Consider the following 19,403-nt stretch of genomic DNA (forward strand, 5'->3'; position numbering starts at 1 on the left):
GGTGAGGTCTCTGTTAAGCGGGGTGGAGGAGCAGGGGCCACCCACTTTCCAGGACCCGGAGATGAGATCTCTGCGAAGGACAGGCGAATGGAGGCTTTTTGTTCCCCGAGTCTCTTGAACATCTCGGGGGGGGGGGGGGGGGGGAGGTACTGAGCTTTACCCTCTTCAAACCTAACCCGCGGAGAGTTAACAGCCGGGTTTGGGCGTGTTAATGCTCCATCTTGTTTTGCTAACCACAGTTTACCAGGACTGCTTGTTTAGGAAGCCTCTGGCCCCAAGTGAAATAAAGAGGTGTTTGAGGCCGACGCTGATTTTCCCTAGAATCACCGTAATTCACAGATAAAATCCTGCTTGGGGGCTGGGAATTCCAGTGAAAAAGTTGGCCTGTTTTGGTGAGAGCCAAAGTTTCCTTCAGGAGGACAGCTGTCGGTGGGAGGTGGAGGGCAGGCGCGCAGGCCCCAGGCTTCTGAGGTTAGAGCCACAGGGCCTGCTAATCCCAGGGCTAGCTGTTCCCTCATGGTCCCAGGCTTCAGGACAGTCCCCAGACCTAGGATGAGTGCTCCTTAGTTCTTGGTTTTATTTCTAAGATATTATCTATTTATTTGAAAGAGAAAGCATGGGGTGGAGGGACACAGGGAGAGGGAGAAGCAGACTTCTCGTTGACCAGGGTTGCCACCCCCCCACCCCCAATGTGGGGCTTCATCACAGGACCCTGAGATGATGACCCCAGTGGAAAGCAGATGTTTTGGGGACTGAGCCACCCAGGCGCCCCAGTATCTGGTTTTCAAACTTATACACATGTAGTCTATTGTTGTAGTTAAAAGCACATAAATTGGGGAGCCTGGGTGGCTCAGTGAGTTAAAGCCTCTGCTTTTGGCTCAGGTCATGATCCTGGGGTCCTGGGATAGAGTCTCGCATTGGGCATTGGGCTTTCTGCTCAGCAGGGAGCCTGCCTCCCCCTCTCTCTGTGCCTGCCTCTCTGCCTACTTGTGATTTCTGTCTGTGAAATAAATAAATAAAATCTTAAAAAAAAAAAACCACATAAATTATCGACTTAAACAGGATCTGTCAAAAGTACCCAAGATGACCCTCAATGACCAGACAGTGGCCAAAGAGGGTGGATCACAAAGTATCATCTTTCTAGCTTTTGCCCCTTATAGTTCCCTATCTAGCTCCTAAGGGTACACCTGTGCCCCATTTCCTAAAGTGACCCCAGTAGCACTTTGGTGTGTCTCAGGAAGTTTTAGAAATGTGCATGTCCTGGTACAAGGATCTGCAGTCTCTTCCTGATGTATGGATTCTTACTCTATTGCTCTAAAGAGGCTCCAGGGGCCCGAGAAAAAGATGGAAAGAAGAAATGAATCAGTCATCCACAAAGCCTTTATTCTCCCACTTGGTTCCTTTTCCAGAGCTTGTACTTCTCTAAGTTCTAGAACGTGGTCAGGGCGACAGTGCCAGGGAGGGGAGCCTCTGGGCCCATGCCCGTACATGGGTGTGAACTCCTTGCCCAGCTTCACGAGCCCAGGCTGTGCGTGCCTCGCACAGGGGTTAGACAAGTTGTGGGTGCAGGAAAGCCCACTCCCGGGGCTGTAAGGAAGGAGGAATTCCATTGTGAGACCAAGCAAAAGCATTAGGAAAATTAACCTCAGTTTCAACATTGCAGGTTCTTCCGAAGAGATGTCATGAATGAGGAGGCTCAGCTGTTCTCCAGGACCCAGTCCCTCAGGGGGTTCCTCAGAGAACTGGCATCAGCCGAAGCAGACCCAGGGGCTGCGTTCCCGGAGAGCTGCTGCCTTCCTTCATCCCCATAGGCAGCCCATCTTGGATCCAAGGATGAAGGATTTGGAGGTCTTCCCAGCAGTGTGGAGGTGAGCCTTCAGACAGATGTGGGGTGCCCTGGAACTTGTGTTGCTACGGAGATGCTGAAGGTAGCTCGTTCTCTGGAATAGACCATGGGGACCCCAATTTCGTCTGAGCCTCCAGGTCTGCATGGAATGTGTTCACCCTCATCATTCGTGGACTCAGCCAGGCTCTCCAGGTGCATTCTGCAAATGCAAGGGGCTGGTTTTCTAGTCAGGCCAAGCTCTTTGTTTCTCCGTCACTCCTTCTTCTTTTGTACCTCCTGCTACCAGGGATCTTCTGAGGCCATGGAAGAAAGACAGAGGATGCTGGGCCTCCCTAGGGAGTAGCTGGAGTGAGTGGCTGGCAGGGGTAGCCCTCTGGACCTCTGAGGGGTTCCCACACTTTCCCTCTTCCAGAGGTTTCAACTGCCCGGCTTGGTCACCTGTGTAGCCTGAACCCAGAACTCAAGTGTGGGCACAGGAGTCGTCTGGGTCTTGTTCTCTTGGGCGTGGTGTCTGGCCCACCTCATGGATGCGGGGTGAAGAAGCAGAGTCACTGGTGGGATGTCGAGATCTTGGCCATGGTCAGGACCAGACTTTTCCCAGCTCTGGCATCTGGCCTATTCTCGGGCAGGCCCCAGGTGGAAGAGCTGGGGATCACTGTCTTGCCAGCCCCAGGAAGGGGATCTGGGTGGAGCGGCTTCTAGGAACTTCTGTGATTGCTTTTAACTATGCGAGCAAAACACCTAATGTCTGTGTCCTAGACCAAGAGATGAAGCTCACAGAGCACTTTAGACAAGACCAGGACTCCTGGGCTCCTTCCTCAGCTCTGTGGTCAATGCCGGCTCCTGGCTCGCAAGTCAGAGAGACATGGGAGGTCCCCCCAAGTGTCCGTCTGGGGCTAGTTGAGGAAGCAGAAGAGCAGCCCATCTTAAAGACCTGGAGTCCAGTCCCAGTCCTTGCTGATGCAGCTCCCAGTGACTGTGTGTGCCCCCCGAGGAGACACCCCTTCCCCGGGCCCATCCAAGGGGTGCCTCAGATCCAGAGGCCCACTCTGCCCGACCCCCCTACCCAGGCCTGGGGGACTTTGGCTCCGGGGCTGGTGGAGGGCGCCAGGGCTCAGGGGCAGGGCTCATCAGGGAGCTGGGCCGCATACAGGGCCAGCGTGTGATGTAGGAACTGGTACTGCTCCGTGGTCTGGATCATTCCACCCCTGTGAGGGGAAGCATAGAGGTCATGAGTGGAGGAGGAGGGTCAGGCACGACATCTTCATAATTCACCAGGGAGGTTCTCTCAAAGAACCCGTCAACTACTCCATATAGTCCTCCTCTGGGCTTCCTACTCCTGCTTGCTGCCCCTCACACCTTCCCCACAAGGACAGTCTCTTGGCCCCACACCTGGGGCTGAGCCCCTCAGCCGGCTGTGCCAAGGAGGAGACACCCCACACTGGAACTCTCTGACCCGTCAGCCTCCTGGGGCAGAACCAGGTCCCTGATTCCTCGGGCTGGGCCAGGAATATTCCTGAGCCTCCAAGTTTCCTCCTCCCCATCTGTGAAGTAAACATGGTAATTCCCTATTTGTGTGTAATAGGTTCTCATATTCGAAAAACACATTCACAGTGAGTTAACGCATTCCTTACAACAGCTCTCTGAGGAAAGGAGCCATTATTTCTCTCTAGATAAAGGCACAGAGGCCCAGAGAAATATCATGACAGCTCAGTGAGGTACAAGGCAGAGTCTGCACCTCAGTTCCCCGTCCCCAGATCTGGGGGCTTCTGTGCGCTCTCTGTGTCTGCGTTCATGTCCCCTCTTCCCCCACCTTTCTCTGAGTAGGGAATCTGGAAATACAACACCAAAACAGAGACAAGGCTCGGCTATCTGCAGACTGGCATTCTAGATAGAGGTTATTCCTTGGGCGTTAGTGGCAAAAGAAACGATTCTTTAAGCCAAGGGCCCCTTCTTTTCTCAAGGGAGGTGCTTGAGGGGGACGTGCCTCTGAGTGCTCTGGGACCCAGGAAGCAGGGAGGCTACACCTTAACGTTGTCGGTCCCGTCCTCATCCACAGACCCACCTGTCCAGCCGCAGCTGGCACACGATGCCCAGAATGTCCACTTCCCCGCGGGCCTTCAGTTGCTGACAGCCAATTCGGGTGGCGATGAAGCAGCCAGTCCGGCCAATCCCTGCACTGGACACAGCCAGGGAGGCGACAGGGATGTCACAGGAGACCAGGGAACATGGGGGCCAGGTGAGTGGGGGAACATGGGAGACAGGGGACCAGGAAACATGGGGGCTGGGCCTTAAACTGCAGAGAAAAGCCACAGGCACTTAGGGCCTCTGTTTTGGGGGTGGTGTGGACCTGAGGAAGGATGAAGGCGGCAGGATCTTCGCAGGTGAGAGCAGGCATTAGAGGAGTTGACATTTTTTACTGGCCCCTCCATAAACCTATCCCGGGTCCCCCTCCAGTCCCCGTGGAGATTCCAAGGAGCCATCTTCTGCGCAGCTGCAGGCAGCAGCGGTTTCCAGCTGTCAGGCCTGCTGAGCTCCTGGGTCCGCCTTCTACCATGACCTCATCCCCCCAGCGGCTGACACTCAGCCCCCTTTCCCAGCCCTGCATCCTTCCCACAGCTGGCCCTCCACTCTGCTCTGTCTTGCTCTTTATTTCCAAACCTGCCTGGCCCCCCTTTTGGGGGAAGGCTTCTCGTCTGGAGCCCTGATAGAAGCCCCTCAGGACTTCCCAGCACTTAAGGTCCAGTTGTCACCTGCGGGGTGGGGGCTCATGAGTCCCCTCGGTCTGTCATCTCGGTCTGTACTTTTTTTTTTAAGATTTAATTATTTATTTGTCAGAGAAGGGGTGGACGGAGAGAGAGAGAGATGCAGAGGGAGAAGCAGCCTTCCCACTGAGCAAGGAGCCCAATGTGGGGCTCGATCCCAGGACCCCGGGATCATAACCTGAGCTGAAGGCAGACACTTACTGAGCCACCAGGCATCCCACCTCTGTCTGTATTTCTGCGACTATGTTCTATTTAGAGCATGCACTCCCGAATGGTTTCGTTATTATAAGCTTGTCCCCTGTGTTACCCGTGACTCCATCCCAATCAGATTCTTATTCCGTAGTCAAAGTATCCCTTTGGCTAAATCCAAGTTTTTTAGCCAGTCCTCTGAGGTCCCTGGCCTTTCAGACTTATCTTTTACCCCTCTCCTCCCTTCCCTCACGTGACCTCCAGGCCCCCATCCTCTAACTCCACTCTCAGCAATGTGTCCATTTAGAAATGTCATCTAGGGCACTGGGTGACTCAGTCAGTTAAGCGTCTGTCTTTAGCTCAGGTCACGATCCCAGAGTCCTGGGATCGAGCCTGCGCTGGGCTCCGCTCAGTGAGGAGCCTGCTTCTCCCTCTCCCTCTGCCTACTGCTCCCCCGGCCTGTGCTCACTCTCTCTCTCTGTCAGATAAATAAACAAGATCTTTAAAAAAATAAAAATGTCAGGGTGCCTGGGTGGCTCAGTGGGTTAAAGCCTGGGTGGCTCAGTGGGTTAAAGCCTCTGCTTTCAGCTTAGGTCATGATCTCAGGATCCTGGGATCGAGCCCCGCATCGCCTGCTTCCCCGCCCCACCCTGCCTGCTTCTCTGCCTACTTGTGATCTCTGTCTGTCAAATAAATAAATAAAATCTTAAAAAAAAAAAAACCAAAATAAATAAAGAAATAAAAATGTCATCGAGGAGCCTTTGTACATCCTGTTCCATCTCTCTGGAACGCTTCTCCTTTCCACTCTTCACTTGGCTAATTCACCGTGCAGGTTTTCACTTAGTTTAAATGTCCTTTTTCCTGGAAAACCTTCTCTAGCCCAAGTCTGGGATGGGCGACTTGGTCCTGTGCTCCCGGACACTGCCATCAGAGCCCTCGCCACACTTGCTGGGCAGCTTTACTTTATCTCCAGACTGTAAGCCTGTCAGGGCAGAAGCCGAGCTGTCTCCTTCGCATCTAACACTGTGCCTGATGATAACAGGTTTTCAATAAGCATTGGCTGAATAAGTGAGTTTCTCAGCAGCAGGGACCATACTGACCTCTCCCTGCCCCAACCCTGCCCTGAACAGACTGCAGAGCTTTCTGATACTCTGTCCCCTCTCTGGCTTGTGCCCGAATGTCCTGCCCACAGGCCAGGTTTTTTGTGAAGGAGAGAATAAACACAGGGCACTTTGCTGAATGATTTAGAGAGTCCCATCCTGGGAAGAATTGGGCCTGCCTGATGCTGTCCTTCCTGACCGCATTCTAAGAAGACACCCAACAACAAGGGAAGGGGGGCCTGTGTCCAGGCTCGCCGTGGGGGGAGAGGGCGCATACCTGCAGTGGACCACGATGGGCCCAGTGTTGGCAGCTGTCTCTGGGCTCTCTTCCACCTCAGCCACCAGGCGCAGCAGGGGCCCAGCCGACTCTGGGGTCTGGTGGTCAGGCCAGGCAGAGAAGAGGACGTGCTTCACTCCCCGACACTCCTCCTGGTGCTGGCAGAGCAACAGGGCATGAGAACCAGGGTCGTGGAGGGGCCACTGCCAGCCTTTTCTGGTGCCCAGGGGTCAAGGGCTAGAATGACTCCATGGCACAGTCAGGGACCGTGAGCAGGCAAGGTCAGCCCTCCCTTCTCCTGCGCATCAGACTTCACAATTCCCTCCCCTGAAGGGCTGGAAGAAATGCTGTCCAGGGATGGGGGGAAAGACCCAAGTTCAAGTCCTGCCTCTGCCTCTGCCTCTAACTAGCACATGACTTTGAGCAGAATCCCTTAACCTCATTCTCTTCACTTAGAAAAAGACAGTGATAGCTTGTTGACTGACTTCTCTGGGTTCTTGGAGGATAAGGAGTTGATAGAGAAATGCTTTGAAAAGTACAAAATGCTATACGATAATAGAAGGCATTTAAAGCACTTCGCATGTGTCATCATCCGTCTCTCTGGACTTCCTGGGGCTCCTTCAGCATGGCTCCGGGACCCCACCTCTCCTTTCCCAACCCATTCAGTGCAGGTGACTCGGCCTTCCCAGCGGCTCCTGCTGGGTTTGTTGGCTCTGCCTTATTAGACCAGAGTGGTACCCGTGTTTCTCTTTCTTCTGTGCCTCAAGCTCTTCTTTTAGATTCATGTTCAAGAAGGTTTAGATGAGACAACCCTGGGATCCCAGGGAAGGCAGGGCCTGAGTTTCAGAAAAACCAGAGATGGCCTGACCTTCCCGTACCTGGATGGTGAGCTGTCGCACGGTGTACTCCGGACACTCTTTCGTGTCTTGGATGCGGAGCCGGAAGGGACCATAGGTTTCCTCTTCTGTGGGCCAGTAGTGGACACATTTCTAGGAGGGAGGGAGCTGGGAGTCAGAAGGGGAAAGTGTCTGTCAGCCCATGAAGGGGCCAGGACAGCAGAAAGGGGAGTGGGGCCCCTCCCCATCTCCCACCCCTGTTGGAGGGGCTGCTACTGCCCGGGTCAGGACCTGGGACAGGCTCTCCTGAGCTTGGCACTGTGCAGAGGACGTGCTCATCCCATCCCCCATTATGGCTGTGGAAAGCCCCCATGGCATATAGCTCGGAAACTTTTCTAAGACGTGCAAGCTGGCCCAACAATAGCTATTGTCAGTTCCCGGGGAGCCCCTAGTCCTGAGGTGCCCTGAGTAGGGGCATGTGTGGCGGAGTAAGATGTAGCCCTTTCTGGGTTCACTAAGGACCATGGCTCCTACCTCCTTGCCCTCTCGGAGCTGAGTGAGCATGACGATGAGTGACACTTCTTCCTGCCACACCATCTCCCAGAAGTCTGACACGGTGTTGGGCATGGGGCCCTGGGTCGCGATGTAGACCTTCTCCTGCCCATCATAGCCCTGGGGAGGTTGAGGAACAAAAGGAAGAGTGGGAAGCAGTGAGTGTGTTAGCTCTCTGGGGACTCTGCAGGTCCTGGGATCAGGCCTAAGCCATTGGACGTGCACACACAGACGCACACGTGTGTGCACTGGAAGCCACGTGGTGGAGAGGACACAGGTTCCAGAGGGAGGAACATGTGGGTTCAAATCCTTGTTCTGTGCTCCCTGGCTATGCCACCATAAGCAGGTTACCTAGCCTCCTTAAGCCTCAACTTTCTCATCTATCAATTGGGCATAATATCTAACTTGCAGGCATAGAGTACAGATTACATTCCACAAAGCATATGATGAGGCTAGCACATACCAGATCCTTTGTCAATGAGTGCCCCTTTCCTCCCCTGCTGCTTTCTACTAGCACAAAATAAGAAAACTGTGTTCAACATTGCTGGAGTGAATGTTTCACTTCTATGTATTACTTTTATATATTTAGTAGCCAGATGTAGCACACTCTTGCTGGGCCCTTCCTCTCCCTTCCAGAATCTCAGCTTCTCAAGATGACGACGAAATCCAAACAGACCTCCCTTCACCAAGTTTTCGGGACAAATGGGAGGTCTTCTTTCCTCAGGGGGCCCTGGCTGACAGCTTTCCATCTCTTGGCACCTCGGAGCGCTGTCTTACCCACTTTGAGCCACTAGGGGGTGCTGCTTTTACAGCTACTTAGGGCTCCAGAGTTGGGGGTGCTGGGGTAGAGAGGCTACCTTGCCTCCCTGGCTCCTATAGTTTGATGTTAAATCATCCCCACAAAGGAGGGGCTGCTTTGGAGAGTAGTTGAGGCTAGAGAGAGAGAGAGAAAAGAGAGACAGCTCAGAGCTCCTGTTTGTGCAAGCACCTCCCAAGCAGAGCTGAGAGGGTCGAGCCCTGGGGATAGGCGGGAGTAGGTTCAGCAATGCAACTTCCTCCCTGCGTAGAGGGTGGGCAGGGATGAAGTGATCGCGTGCGTGGAGACTGGGAGGTTTCTTCTCAGCTTAACATCTCCTCTGTCTTCTTGGTTGGTGGCTTGGGGCCTCTTCAGGGTCTGCCCCTGCTTGGCGTCCGTGATTTGAAGCAGGAACCCACAGTTGGAAGATGTTCTCTGCTCCCCCCTCTTCCCTCCCCCTCCGCCAGCCCTCACACCCCCACTCCCTGCAGGGCAGCCACAGCCAGGCCACTCACTCGGATGTAGTTGGCGTTGATGTAGTCTCCGTCTTCTTGGCTCTGTGCCCGGCCTAGACAGACCCGGCTCTGGGGATCTAGGAAGTAAAAATCAGCAGAGGTCAGGGGTCAAAAGGGGACCAACGAATGCTCATGCCAGCAGGGTCAGGAAGAGGTGAGTTCCTGTGCTTATCACGGTATCTCCCGCATAGCAGGTGGCCAGAGACCCACTAAATTATTTTATATGCAGACAATAGGGAGCCACAGAAGGTTTCGGAGCAGTGGAGTGACACGATCAAAGGAATAACTGGGGAAGGTTAACTGGGTGGTGCCGTGTAGGACAGACTATTAAGGAAAGGGAATGGAGCAGCAGGGCCTAATGGGTAGTGAGTGAGTTATTCTAGCCCTGAGATCGGTAGGGGTGTGGAGCAGAGGGTACCAACAGGAACAGAAAACGAGATGCCCTGGAGAAAGAGTTTTTTTCTGCTGGTGAATACCGGATTTGGATGAGTGACTTGGCCTAAAATCCCAAAGTGGGGAAGCAGGACAGAACTTCCGCTTCATTCCGCTACTGGGTGTGTCAGCCTCTCCCTCGAAGAGGGAAGGCTTTCTCCAAATCCAATTCAAGCAGGGACAGAGAACCTAGCTTGTGAGCAAAGGAGACTAGCTCTCCTGGTGCTGGTGCTGGCTTGGATCTGGACAAAGGGGGATTTCAGGCAGAGGGACCTCTCCCCTCTCTCACGGCCGCAGGCTGGTTAGACTTGGGCCAAGCACAAGGGCTGCTCCCTCCCCCTCACTCCGGTGGATGCTGGCCCACCCCTGCGGGCAGAGGGCTGGAACCACAGGAGCTGGTGGTGAGCTAAGGGCTCCGAGACTGGGAGCTGCTGGAGATGGGTTGGCCAGACAAGGCTGCCCTGAGTGGGGGAGGGAGAGAGCCTGTGAGGGTCTCACGCTTGCCTCTGAAAAGTGGGAGGTGCTGATCCCTGGGTCCTTTGAGCTTGCGGGGACAACCCCTTACAGCTCCTGGACTCCCATCTCCAAACCTGTCCCCGCTCGCTTTCCTGCATCTGAGCGGCTCAAAGCCCTCTCTCTGGGAGCCCTCCTGATTGTGCCTTTCCTACTGCCTCTGCAGGGTGTTTCCCACAGTGGAGGAAAAGCAGAAAGAAGTCCTGATCTTGGGCAAGTTATGCAACCTTTCTGAGACTCTGTTGCCTTGTTTGTAAAAGGGGGGCATCAACTTCATGGGGTCATTTTGAGAAATGAGCTACCGTCAGGGGCTTTCAGCGCTGCCAGGCCCTCAGTAAGCATCTACTATGAGTGGCCGTGTTCTAACGGTGGTTAGGGTTCTCGCTCCTTCTTCCCCCAGCCAGGGCAGGTACTGGGATTTCCCTGCTGAAAGCAGGTGCCCCTGTGAGGGAGCTCTTCCCCAGCTGAGCCTGTGTGTCTTTCCTTCTGAACCTTGCAGCCCCGGGGACAGCACTACCTCCCTTAATGGCTGTCACAGTTCTTACTTGGCAAGATGGTCTTATATCGGTCCTTGGAGGCGTGGCCAGGAATATCCAGTTCTTCAGGGTTGACAAAGTTTGAGGGGATCTTCTGGCAGAGGGAGGAAAAGAGTGAATAGCCCATACCTCTTCCCAGCCTCCTTCCCCTCCCCCACGTTCCCCACCCTGATCTAGTGGAGCTGGTCCTGGCTGGCCCCTCCTGGCTTTAGGTCTGTGTGGGGTGGAGGGCAGAAAGGGGGAGCAGGGGGTGGTTTTTCTCCCTCGGCACTGGGGTTCTTGTCGTTCTGGAGGGCCCGAAGAGGAGACATACCTGTAGTGCCCAAGATAGTACGGTGTGGGCTGGCTGTCTCTGATTCAGAAGGGCAGAGTGACTCGGAGGGGACCCTAAGTTCTTACCAAGAATTCCTCTTCCAGCTGCTTGGGGCTGGGTGGCTGGTGCTGCAGGGCCCAGCGGGTGAGGGGGTGTCCAGCTGTGCGCAGAAAGTGTAGGGTGACCTCCCGGGGTGTGTTCACCGAGCAGATGGGTTCCACAGCCCCCAGGGACCGCACATCCAGCATCAGAGCAACATTGGAGCCCCGCCTGCAGACGTAGGCAACCAGCGCCTTGTGAGCACCCGGGAACAAGGGCTGCTTTAGCCATTCTTACCCAGAGCCCCAGGAGATTCAAGGGTTCAGCACCCCCCCCCATGCCTTCTATTTGTCTTTCAGATCAAGGCAGCCTTGAACCTCAGCTGCCCGCCCCTGCCGGTTCCTTGCAGGCCCCTAAAGCTCAGACCTATAACCAGATCAGCTCTTTACCTATAGCTCAGACCTATATCCAGATCTACATAGGTAGATCCTCGGCCCAACTTAGGGTTTGGGGAGCAGGCGCAGGGTTGACATGAAATGTTATATCCCAGACATGAAAATGACATGCAAACGACACGCAAATGAACACATCGGGTTTCCTTTCCTGATTGGAGTCAACAGCTGAGGGCCCTCTGGACCCAGCTGTCAGAGCTGGAGGGGCTGATGGAGGGAACCGAGCGGGGGTCCCAGGGCTGGGAAGAGACCCTTTTCCCAGGCAAGATCTCACCTCTCCTGAAGCCTCACATGCTTCTTGACCGGTGCCTTGGTGGGTGGAGGCTGGGTCATGGCTGCCTCCGAAGACCAGGTCGGCAGCTGTGCTCGGGAGCACCCACCACGGTCCTGGACCATGCTGGGGGGGGGAGGGTGTGCTGGGCCTCACTCATCCATGAGGTTCACCTGAAACACAGGACCCTTCAGCTGCTGACCTCTGGCCTGTCCACCTGGCCAGGGGAAGGCTCCCACGCCCAGGCCGGCCGCCTACTTTTTGGCACCCCTGTTTTCACTGGGGTGTCCTCTGTTCCCTGAGCAGTTCTGTCATTATCACTACAGGAAGGCCGGGATCTCTACAGGAGGACCCAGGGCGGTGGGCAGTCTGGGGTTGGGGTAGGGACCAGACAAGGCACAGAGATTGTGAGGGGAGAGGAAAGAAAAGGGCCGGAAAGACTCCAGAAGGAGAGTGAGAGGGGACAAGAGGCTGCCTGAGGCCAGAGTGCAGAGGGCTCAGAGCTGGGGCCCCGGCAGCCGAGAAGGCAAGGGAGGAAACAGAAGCGATGTGTTCTGTGTAGAAGGGAGAGAGAAAGCTCCCAGAAACCACCTCTAGTCCCGGCCTTCTCTGAAATGAGAGGGTTGAGGCCTCCCGCACCCCTGGAGCCAGTTGGGGACCCTTGTAGACCCTGTCCTAACTGCTGGCAGTTCCCAAGTTCATTCTGGCTTCTGGGGTCTCTGTCCAGGGAGGTAGACTATGATGGGGGGGGGGTGTTCCTTCTTCCTCTGCCCATCCCCCCATCTCCCGCCTCTGTAACTGTCACAGGAAATGGCCTCACCAAGCCCTTGAGCGGCAGTGCATGGTGAGGCGACAGCTGGGGCACAAGAGGGGGACATGGAGGTGGTGGGGCCCCTCTCCTCTTGGGGGACGGTCCCCAGCTTCCAGAGCCAGGTCACAGCTTCCGAGGGGTAGTGGCGGTGTGAGAGTCGCTAAGCCCACAGGCACAGAGGTGAGGGGACAGGGTGGGCCCGGCTCAGATGTATGTGGTAGAGAGAAGCTCTCCCAAAGCAGGCAGGGGGTTGTTGACCTCTGCTCGCCCTGCAGCCCCCCTGTGGCTCCCCTGCCCCGTGCTCCTCGGGGATATCAGCTAGGTCAGCGCCCATTCCCCAGCCGGGCACTGTAGCTCCCAGTGCAACCTGACTCACACCGGCCTTGGAGATGCCCACCCGCCTGCCCCCCCCAGGACCCCCCCCCCCCCCCCCCCCCCCCGGGCCCCTCCCCCCCCCATTCAGGTACTTACTGAAGCAGCTGTGTCCCCCCAGGCTGCCTCTTGCCAGCTGTCTGTCTGTCTGTTGGTCGGTCTTTGAGGGCTGAGGAGGCTTCAGGAAGCCAGCTTCCTCCCTCTGCCCCTCCTTGTTGCCACCCACGCACACCCCAGCTGCGTGCTGCCCTCCTGCGCCCGCTGCCACCACCAGGGGTCGGGTGCCTCTTGCCTGTGCCCCTCTGGGGGTGGGCTGGCTGTGGCCTGGCACTTCTGTCACGGGCCTAAGGCCCTGCTCTGTGGGGATGGAGAGGGAGGGGCCGGCCCATTCCTGACCACCCTGGTCCCCTAGTTGCCAAACCCACTTGCTCCCTGGACTGCTTGTCCTCTGGGCCTTTGTCACATCCAGTCCCTGCCCGCTTCCTAGGCGGAGCTCAGCTGACCCCTAGCTCCACGCTGGCCCACACAGAAACGCCAAGTTTTTCCTGCTGAAGCTGGCCCTGTCCAGAGACTGACTTCTACTCTGCTTCTGCCTCAAAGCCCCTTTCCCGGAAGCCCTTGCCCCTTCAAGTCCTGTGAGTTCATGGTCAGGTACATGTTGTACCTTCTCTAAGCAGAGCAGGGTGTGGACTTGAGGTAGGCTGGGAGGTGAGGAAGGAGGCAGGATTCCTTGCACCACGCTGGGGAAGAAAGGCCCAGGCTGGACCAGAAGGGTCATCCCCAGGATTCGAGCCACACCCCAGCTGTCAGCTACCGGTGGCTGGAGATAGACCAGCTGGCCAGCAAGTAGAGAGGAGACAGTTTGTAGGAGAGTCTGGGGGGCTTTGTCTCTGGCCCCAGCCCCTCCAGGCTTCCTCCCAGAATCCTGACATCTATTAGAAGACTTACAGAGAGTGGACAGTCTCTGGCCCTCACACCAGGGGGACTCCCGTGTCTTCTTCGCTTCTGGGGCGCCTGGATGACTGGGGCCCGGGAAGTGGCTCCCGCGTCCAAGACTCCACTGCCCCCCACCCCTGCCTCGCCTTGGCAGGCCCCTTGCTGGCCAACAGCCCAGCCAGTTCATGCTCGCTGCACGGCTTCTTCTACCTTGTAGCATTCCAAACACCCTTCCCTTCCGGCCCCAACACGCGCCATCCCCATCCTCTCTCTTCCTCCCACTTCTCTGATTCAGCTGTCAAATGGTGACAGCGAAAAAGAAATGATTTACAGTAGACACAGGGGGTGCACACACAGGAAGAATGGTGGGGAGGGGGCTGGCCTCTGCTGCTGGCCCATAGGGGGTTGCGGGGGGACAAAGACCAGAATGACCCTTTGGAGCTCAGGAGGCCTCCTAGTGCCTGTTGCTCCCAGAAGGGGTGGGGGTGGGGGACCAAGCACTGGCTCCTTTCTGAGCCCCTCCAGGGCCTGCTGGTCCTGGACCCTTCTTCACTCTGGGGAGTGGGTGGTTTCCCTGAAAGGAGGGGCCAGAGTGGCAGTCAGCCCTGGTAGCCAGGACAGGATAGGGGCGGGGGCAGGAGAGCCTGGGAATCCCTGGTAAATCTGTGGGAAGTGACCCGAAGCTGACTTCTCCTCAACTGCTCCCCAAACCCACCCGTCTGTCTCGACAAATGGGCCACGGGGCCCTGGGGATCAAAAAAGGGGTCAGGAGGGGATCACAAAGAGGTCCACCCCCGCAGGGCCAGGCTGTTGATTGTTATCAAGAACAGGAAGCTAGGATACCACAGGGGTGAGGAGGAGGAAGCAGGCAAAGCCTTCCCCCTCACTGGTCCACCAGTACCTCCAGGTTTCTACCAAGTTTCCAGGGTCTGAGCCCCGTGGTGAGTGGTGAGCCGTGAGCCCACCCTCTACCCTCCCAAGGCTGGGCCCAGCAGCAGTTTGAGGAGCCGGAAGCTGAGCTCTCTGGGGAAGAGCAAGGAAGCTGGGGGCCAGGAGGTGGGAGAGGGAGTTGGGGGTGGGGGTGGGGGCGATGGCATTGGGCAAGACCCTGAGGATCTCTCAGTTCCCTTTGGGTGTGTTTGGGGTTGGGGGGATAGTCACTCCTTGCCCCCTGTCCTCGCTCTCTCCCTTCTGCTTAGAGATGCCTGGACATTCATGGCAGTGTGCGGCTAGAGCTCACAAGGTGCCCTGCAGCAGCTCCTCCCCAGACCAGCCAGGCTGCTGGAACGGGGGAAGGCCTGGTGTTCCCTCAGAGAGACTCCTCCGCCCCCAGAACCTTCCTCGTTCCTGGGGTGGAACAGCCCCAGACAGCTCTCAAAGCTCATCTCTCCAGGAGCTGATTTGCCTTCCAGAACTGGGGTTTAGGTCCCCGCCATCCCTTGACCCCAAAGAAAGCACAGCGATCGTTGAAAGCCAGATTGTGTCACGTGCAATAACTCGAAACTGTGCCACAGTTGTGTGATGAGAGGCTCAGTCTTCACATCAGGCTATCAGGCTTCTCCATCCCCATGGGGAGGATCCTGGCTCTTCTCTGATCCATCAAGCGGGGCTGGGCCTCTGAAGGGCTCAGGAGCTGTCGGGGGTGGGGGGGGGGGGCAGCAGGCCTAAGAGGGGTCCAGGGGAGGAATGTCTGGTGGGAGGATCCATGTCTCCTCTCTCCCAGACCCCCTTCCTCCAGACTGCTCCCTTCCTCCAGCCAGTCTGCAGGGACAGAGCAGCCTGGGCCCATGACCCCTGCCCCGCCGGCTTGGGCCCCCCCGCTCCATTCCCCAGTCCCAGGGCTGCCAGCCACAACTTGCTGTCCCCAGTGTCAGAAGCCCCTTGGAGGGGCAGCTGTGTCCTTCCCAGAGGTTCCTTGCTCTCTGGCAGCGCCTGGGGAACAGGCCAGGCGGCCACCAGCTCCGGAGTCAAAGGCTGCCACACTATAAAATTCCAGAGGGGAAGGATCTTGGGTACTGGACCTGCTGCTGGGGCGCCAGGACTCTGGGCCCCCACCCACTCCACCTGTCTTGTTCCCCTCCCTAGCCCTCTTCATGCCTCTCTCGAGAAGCCCTAGGATCGTAGCTCCTCCCCGACATCGCCCCCAAATCCTGGGCCAGCCAAGGCCTGCCTCCACCCCAGTGCTGCAGGCTCCTGCTTGCCCTGGCTGTGTGGGGGAGACAGAGATGCAGAGAGCTAGGAGCCGGGAGACCTCATCCTACAGAAGCGGGGAGGCCTTGGATGAGAGACCCTGGGTGAGTGGGGCAGACTGTCGCTGTTAGGCCGTGTGGCCATGATCTGGGCCCGCTGGTGTGAAGTCTGGAAGGAAGAGGGAGACCCAGGGCCCTACCTTTGCTCCAGCCATCCTGGAAGCTCATCCCCCGCCCGACCCACTTTCCCTGACACCTTTTGGGGACCCATTGGTGAAGGGGACTTTCCCATACCCCAACCCCCGCCAAAGGACCAGTGAGTCAGGCCAGCTCAGCACCGGGGGAGCCAAGGCCAGCCTGCCTGGAGATCCAGGAAAATGTCCCATTCTTGGCCAGCTTGCTAGAACTCAGGTCCCTTGTTGGAGGACTCTAGGACGGAAGAGAGTCCCTCCCTCTCTCCCAAGGCCAGAGCTGGTGAGATGGACATCTGTTGTACAACAGGGTCCTTCCTTCCTCCCAGGGACCCTCCTGTCCCTCTTCCCCTGACGATGTCCTTGGACACCCCCATGTACACACAGATGCCTACATGAGGACGTTCATCCAGATAGGCATGTGCACCCTCGCGGCTCACGCATGCACACACACACGCACAGAGTGTGTCCCTCCACATTCGTGCCCAGGCTGCCGGCTCTCCATGCACCCGTCTCACCGGTCTGTAGCCTCCCGCCCCTTGTTGCCTTCCCACAGCCCGGCCAGAGGAACCTAGGCCTCCCCCCTCCCTGGTGACCTTCCCCAGGACGTGGGAGGAAGAGTAGGAGACTTGGCTGTCCGGATCCATCTACTCCTCTCCTGCCCGGTGATTATCTTCCCCTAGCGCGGGGGATGCCCAAGGCCAGGCTTTAGGCTGTGGGAGAGGAGGGGGAGGGCCGGAAGGGAGCCGTGTGGGACAGCTGCAGGGAGAGCCGGGGCTGGCTCACAGTTGGGAATCAAGATGCCTGGACCTGTCTCTTGCCCTCTTCTGCCTCCCGGGTGGTTCTCTCCAGAAGGAATCAGTAAGGTGCTTTGAGACCTTAGGAGGACCCCAGGGGTTCTCTAGGGAGAGGATGTGGGTTTGTCTGTGGGAGTGGTTACCGGGCAGAAGACTCAGCCTTGTGGTCCTTTTTTTGCTGAATGGAGAGGCTTGGGCTGGGGAGGCGGCATCTCATCTGTCAGATCCTTTCTAACCCCTCTCTGGAGTCCCTCTTCCATCCACAGGGCTGGCAGGGGCCTGACAGGTGTGCCTTCGGTGGCCGGGTGCCTCCGCCGGGACTGTCCACAAGACCGGCTGTGGAGTCCTGGGTGTTCTCAACAAGCCCCTCTTTTCGGGGGAGACTCTCAGGCAGGGTCTAAGACCTGCCCCCCCCCCTTACCTACAACCACGTCCTGCCATAGCTCTTCTTAGATTCTGAATTAGGATGTTTCCGCCCGCCCCCCTCTTCTCCCCTGTGCTGCTGCTGCTGGACACTCTGCTAGAAAGAGCAGAGTGAGGTGACCCAGGGGAGGTGGGGTGGACCTCTTGGCCAGGCCAGGATCTTGTCTTTTGTATCAGCTTCCCCAGTGGCTCTCTGCGCCTCCCCACTGCTCCGCTTTGAAAGAGCACATGCGTGCATGGATATAGACACACACACACACACACACACACACACACACACACACACACGCTGCCTGGAAAATCTGATGATTTTACAGTGCTCAGTTTCCAGGCCCCTGTCCAGAGGCCGGGTGGGTGGCTCTGAGGTTTGGGGCTGGGTGGAGTGGGGGAAGGGCAGGCAGCCCCTGGTTCTGAACTGAGCCAGAGGGAGACTGAGCGGGTCTCCATGCAGGCCTGTTCTTCCTGCTGGGGCTGGCCCCCTGAGAGCCTGGCTCCCACCAAGGGGTCTTGGTGTTCAGTTTCTATACCTGCCTGTTTTCTGCCTATTCCCCCTCCCCATTTCCTGAGTTGGCGTCTGAGTCCTGGGCCTCTTTCCCGGGGCCCAGAGCCATTTCTTCCCCTTCTGTTCTTTCTCCCCTCCCCCTCCCCACCGTCAGCTGTCTTGGGGTGGGGACACATGGGTGAGCAGTTCCAGGTGAGGAGCTGGATTTAGGCCCAGGTGAAGCCGTCTTGCTTCTAGGCCAAGCCTCAGGGAAGCTCCCCTGGGCCTTCACCTGCCTGCAGCCTGGTGGGGCCTGGGTGGGGGAGGGGTTGGGAGGCGTCAGGGGAGTAGGTGGGCACCACTGATCTAGGTGGGCGGGGGAAGGAAAGCAGATATCCTAGAGGTTTAAGTAGCTCCTCAGAGAAGTTCAAGCTGAGGGGACCCCAATTTGGGGGTGAGGACCAGGATTTACCTTCTGGGGCTGGGCTCTACCCTCTCTGAAAATGAGCTTCCTCATCTGGGCGGTGAGAATATGGGAACAGATTGGTCCCAAGGTCCAGGTGGGCTCTTCTAGATCTATAATCCCTGTGACTCACAGTCTTTCGAACGTTCTCCTGTGACTCTGTCCACAAAGGCATGGTGCCACATGGATGCCCAGAAGGGGACACAGACTCCCAGCAGGTCCCTCCACTCCACAGTGACACACATCCATGTGGTGTCACCAGGATCCACCCCTCCCCCCACAACAGAACCCAAACAGCCTATCTCCCACGTGTTGATAGAGTCAACAGAACCACACTCTTCCTCTGGGGTCAGGGAGTGGGGAGCCAGCTGCCTCTGCCCTGTGTGTCCACTGGCAAGGCCATCTCTTGTCTTGGTCTTTCCTGAGGCCTCCCTGGAAAGTCAAGTTCTGGAGGAGGGGTGGAGGCGGGGGAGGCAGCGGGAGTGGTGGGCTTGTCTGAGGCCTGACAGGTGCCGCCCCCTTCTACCTCCCGGGCCCTGGGGTCTTTCTCCCCTCACGGAAACTTGCCAAGTTTCTGCTGCTGCTCTGGGTGCAGTGAGCGGTTAGGGTCTGGCCTGAGAGGCAGCCCCTCGCTCTTTGGCTTCCTGCTGCCTGCCATCTGCCTGGAACTCGGCCTTCCCAACCTTGCCCGCCTGCCCATCCACCCGCCAACCCGTCAGCCCGCCGGCACGCCAGCGGGGCAAGGGGAGGGTTGGGGGGACTGGCTCCTCCCCTGCTGCATCTTGTCTTTCCTTTACAGACGTCGGGATGAGGCCCTCAATCCTGTTTGCTGCCTTGCTCTGGCTCCAGGGTTTCTTGGCCAAGGTATGGTGGGTGCTGGGGGCAGGTGGGCGGGTAGGGCCCTGTCCTCCGGGGCCTGTCCAGGCTCCCACCTCTCTGCAGGGCCCCACAGCTGGTCTACATTAGGCAGAGCCGAGGCTGCTCCTTCCTAGCTGCTGGCTCTGAGCACAGCAAGAACGAATTGCTTCTGCCTGCCCGGGGCTGCCTCCCGAGCCATCTCAAAAGGGGTGATGTCCTTTTGGCCCTGTCTGGGGGAGGGCCGGATAAGAGGACAGCCTTCTCTCTGATCCTGGCGCTGTCCCCCAGTGGCTTTCACAGAGGCTTAGGGTTCTGGGGTCTCCTCTCCCCTCCTCCCTTCCTTCCCACAGGGAGATGAGTGTCATTCCCTGGCCAGGAGCCCGGACGGAGAGAGTGGAGGTAGGTGTCTTCAACGGGGGAGGGAGGTCTGGGAGGTTCAGTTTCTCCATG

The 19,403-nt window shown here is 57.3% G+C and overlaps 2 protein-coding genes across 4 annotated transcripts in view; one reads left to right on the forward strand and one right to left on the reverse strand.

The window, feature by feature from the left end:
* Positions 1-1,861: 1,861 nt before the first annotated feature.
* Positions 1,862-12,812, reverse strand: PTPN7 (protein tyrosine phosphatase non-receptor type 7). The gene is made up of 10 exons (XM_059413105.1): positions 12,715-12,812; positions 11,436-11,605; positions 10,757-10,940; positions 10,367-10,451; positions 8,877-8,953; positions 7,548-7,685; positions 7,056-7,166; positions 6,178-6,335; positions 3,912-4,025; positions 1,862-3,054 (listed from the first exon to the last, which is right to left on the reverse strand). The coding sequence occupies exons 2-10, from the start codon at positions 11,555-11,557 to the stop codon at positions 2,961-2,963; spliced, it is 1,083 nt and encodes a 360-aa protein (XP_059269088.1). The 5' UTR covers positions 11,558-11,605; positions 12,715-12,812; the 3' UTR covers positions 1,862-2,960.
* Positions 4,002-19,403, forward strand: part of LOC132025611 (receptor-type tyrosine-protein phosphatase V-like) — a 34,168-nt gene continuing 18,766 nt past the window's right edge. For all 3 annotated transcript variants that reach the window (XM_059413102.1, XM_059413103.1, XM_059413104.1), the window contains exons 1-4: positions 4,002-4,085; positions 15,637-15,845; positions 18,895-18,959; positions 19,304-19,352. In XM_059413102.1, coding sequence (XP_059269085.1) covers positions 18,903-18,959; positions 19,304-19,352 — 106 coding nt within the window. In that variant the 5' untranslated portion in view covers positions 4,002-4,085; positions 15,637-15,845; positions 18,895-18,902. The remainder of the gene's footprint in view (positions 4,086-15,636; positions 15,846-18,894; positions 18,960-19,303; positions 19,353-19,403) is intronic.

This window comes from Mustela nigripes, chromosome 10 (genome assembly GCF_022355385.1).
Source record: "Mustela nigripes isolate SB6536 chromosome 10, MUSNIG.SB6536, whole genome shotgun sequence".
In the NCBI taxonomy this organism is placed as follows: Eukaryota; Metazoa; Chordata; class Mammalia; order Carnivora; family Mustelidae; genus Mustela; species Mustela nigripes.